The sequence below is a fragment of the Branchiostoma floridae genome, chromosome 14 (genome assembly GCF_000003815.2).
Source record: "Branchiostoma floridae strain S238N-H82 chromosome 14, Bfl_VNyyK, whole genome shotgun sequence".
Classification (NCBI taxonomy): domain Eukaryota; kingdom Metazoa; phylum Chordata; class Leptocardii; order Amphioxiformes; family Branchiostomatidae; genus Branchiostoma; species Branchiostoma floridae.
In genome coordinates this window covers 16118887-16122434 of record NC_049992.1, presented here as the reverse complement: position 1 = coordinate 16122434, position 3548 = coordinate 16118887, and the positions used below count along the sequence as shown (strand labels likewise).

General features: G+C 38.7%; 1 protein-coding gene across 1 annotated transcript in view; it reads right to left on the bottom strand.

Annotated features, from left to right (window-relative positions):
* LOC118430178 overlaps positions 1-3259 on the bottom strand; it is an 8915-nt gene extending 5656 nt beyond the window's left edge. The window contains exons 1-4 of the mRNA XM_035840887.1: positions 3094-3259; positions 2231-2373; positions 1486-1656; positions 824-974 (exon numbers count right to left, since the gene is read on the bottom strand). Of these exons, the coding sequence (XP_035696780.1) occupies positions 824-974; positions 1486-1656; positions 2231-2373; positions 3094-3189 (561 nt within the window). The 5' untranslated portion in view covers positions 3190-3259. The remainder of the gene's footprint in view (positions 1-823; positions 975-1485; positions 1657-2230; positions 2374-3093) is intronic.
* Between the last annotated feature and the right edge of the window lie 289 nt (positions 3260-3548).

Sequence of the window (3548 nt, the reverse complement as noted above, 5' to 3'; positions counted from 1 at the left end):
AATGAATGTAGTACCATGCTAACCTTTCTTCCACACAAAGGTATACAATAAAAAGTGATGATGTACAGCATCCAAAGATTTCAAGATGATATCGATATATGAATGTAGTACAATGCTTAGCTTTCTTCTGACACAAAAGTATACAGGAATGAAATTTTCAACAACCACTGTCACCTTCTTCACGATCAATAAAATTTGATTTGTGTATACTGTATACCTGTGTGTTGGAAGAAAGTTTAGCAGTGTACTATGATTACTACCAACACAGATGAGCTTCCATGATATATATGAATGAATGAATGAAAGTTTATTATTGTGTCTTGTCTTTAATGTGCTCAACTCACATTGGCTAAAAGACACCAAAATGATATGATACATAATTCAAGAGTACAAAGGTACATAATAACAAAATCAACACTTACTTAACAGAAGATTGAGAAAATGTATGAATAAATGCAGATGAATGTGATATACTTCAGGTGAATAGAATGAACAATCACTGAACGGGTAGGTATAAAATCATATAATTATACAGATTATCCATAATTATAATTACACATGTTCCAAAATCAAGTAATTTCAATTTGGTGTGGACATGATTTCTTAAATCATCTTCAACATTAATTGTTTTATACCTTTAAAGTTTAATTTTGTAGACAATTACTTTGATTTAACAAAAAGCAACGCCATGCAGTAAATTAAGACAAATCATTCGTTGGCTTTGCCTTTCAATGCCTTTGTCAATTTGTGCCTTTTCTTTTGTTTGATTGTTCCTGACAAAGAATGTCTTTATTAGTTTAATTTCCAGTGATGCACTGCACACCTGGTAGAGGTCCACATAATCAGTCTGAAGCCTTTTCAGGCTTTTGTCAATGGAGGCCATAATGTGGTGCCTGCTAAGTCCCAGTTGGTTTGGGTCCTGTCCCATCGGACCACACACCTTTGTGGCAATGACAAATTTTTCCCGCTGTTGCCTAAACACAAAGGATACATGTTCAGATGATTGTTTTATTTTAAGTGTTGGTAGTACATAAGGCTCCCACAAGCATGTTGACACATGTGTATGGAACTGTATCAAAGCCTTTTTGATGAATCTTAAAATGGACATTCAAGTACAAGTAAAGTCTACAAAGAGCAGCCTTGTTGAGTTTGATCTGCATTAAACAGATTAAACATATCTTTATCAATATACTTCATACAACTCTTGTGAGCTACCATCCTGGTATGTCACAGTTTAGTACCTGTTGTGTCAACATACCTGTAGAGCCTTTTCCCACCAGCCTTCATAGCAGGCTCTCTGCTTTTTTTGTTTTTGGGTGACTCATAATACACTTTTCCTGACCATTTCTTTTTGTACTGGGTCGCTTGTGATGCTGCATGGTCGTACAAATAACCCAGTACAAAAAAAAAAATGGCCAGCAAAAGTGTAACATGAGAGAAAAAAAACATGTTAAAAAGGCCCAGAGAGCCTGTTAAGGAGGCTACTCTCTCCCCACCTGATACAGATCCACATAGTCTGTCTGCAGCCTCCTGAGGCTGCCATCGATGGAGTTTAGGATATGATGTCTGCTGAGGCCACGCTTATTGGGATCCTGCTGAGTTGGGTCCATGTTGAAATTTACCTTGGTGGCAATGATAAATCTGTCCCTCTGTTTCCTATATATACATATGCATGTAGGTATGTGTGTTCATATAGTTCAAATGTGTTATTTTTTTCTACAAAGATTAACGTCTTCCAATAATATCATTGTCCAGCACTTGCTGACGTCAGACATGTTCTACAGAAATTCTTTTTTCCAGAACTGTTATGACTTATTGTACAGGTAGAGATTTTAATGTATATGTATGTATCTTTTGTGTGTCTATGGGTTTTTAACCTGAAATACAGAATAAAGTATAGCACACTGCAAATATCTACTACAAGTTAAGAAAAGAAAAGAAACTGCACAGTGCTTTGTGTTATCTGTGCCACTGTTTTTCCTTTTACTGTTAAGACATGCAACACCTTGAGAAGAAACATGCCTCAAAGGTAAGAATAATGTCAAATGAACCTGAAAAAATCCAAATCAATTGTGTCATAATTATGCAAAAACTACTAACTTTTTACAGTTATGCACAAGTACAATATTCAAAGTGCATCATCACAGAAGTGCATTTCAATACAAGTTCTATTGCTGGCATACTGTGTACTAACCCACAAAACAAGCTCTAAACTCTATTAGCAACTCACATGGATAGCCAGCTGCCCACATATTCCTCAGCCACTCCATACTGATAGACATCTGCTGTGTCTATGAAGTTGCCTCCCAGCTCAGCAAACTTGTCCATGATGGCATGAGCTGTAGCCTCATCACATTGCCCTGGTCGGCCACCCTGTACAGGCAATAAGATCATCACAGTTAACAGTGCGAAGCTGGTCGGTCCCGGTTCCCCGGCCGGGTCATACCAAAGACTCTCGTAAAAATGGTAAATGCTGCTTTCTCTGCTTAGCACTCAGCATTCGAGAAAGAGTATGGAGGTTGAACACACACCACTACCAGTGGACTAGCCCCCTGCTGTAGTGATTGCGTTGTGTGGCCCAGGGCTAAGGAAACAGAGATGGGCACCGCCCTATGCCCCATCAGGCGAGGGAAGGGTTTAACTTTTAACTTAAGCTGGTCAGTTGATTTCTTCATGCAGAGTGGCTTGATAGCAACATCTGCATTAAGTTGCTAAACAGCTTTGGAAACGATTCTGAGACAGAGTAGACTGCTTACTAGTAATCCAATATCAAGAAACTACCTAATGCTATTGATTGTATAAATTTCATACAATTACACTGTATCATGGGTTTCACTACAACCCTTCCCTGCCGTGGAGATTGGAAAAAAATCTCATACACTGTTGGCCACACTATTATTAAGCGTACACATGGTTAAGGCCTTACAGTGAATATCTGCCTTGACCCTTGATACGAGTGGAATTTGCTTTATAATGTAGGCCTAGGCCAGGTAGCGGTAGGCTTCGCTACAGGTGTCTATAGCTACGTTACCACATACGGAAACTATTCCTCAGTTATTTTATGTAGCATACCCTGAAAAATCATCAACCCACCCTGTGCTCTCCAAAAGTCATGGCTCCAAGGCATAGATTGGACACTTTGAGTCCACTGCAGCCAAGGAAACGATACGTGCACTTGCTGACAGCCATTTTGAATGTCAAAGGTCACCAGTGGTCTGGAATGGTCGACGCAAAACTCTGGAAAGGTGATTTTGCGATAACCATAGGGGGAGAAAACAATTCAAGTGATCGCTGTCAAGACTAACAAATTAATATCATTGTAGTGTTGTATCTCCCAATCAATATCTATTTTCGTTTTGTCCAATTTTCTGATTTATAACCGTTACGATAAAGTTATAACGTTACCGTTAACTGTTACCTCACCCCCTAATTAAAAGTAGTCTTGTCTAGATCTGTTTGACACGTCAATGTCCCAGGACACAACATCGCAAAACAGATCAAAGGTTGCATTCAGCATCTGCCTATGACATGAACATAAAGTTAAATGC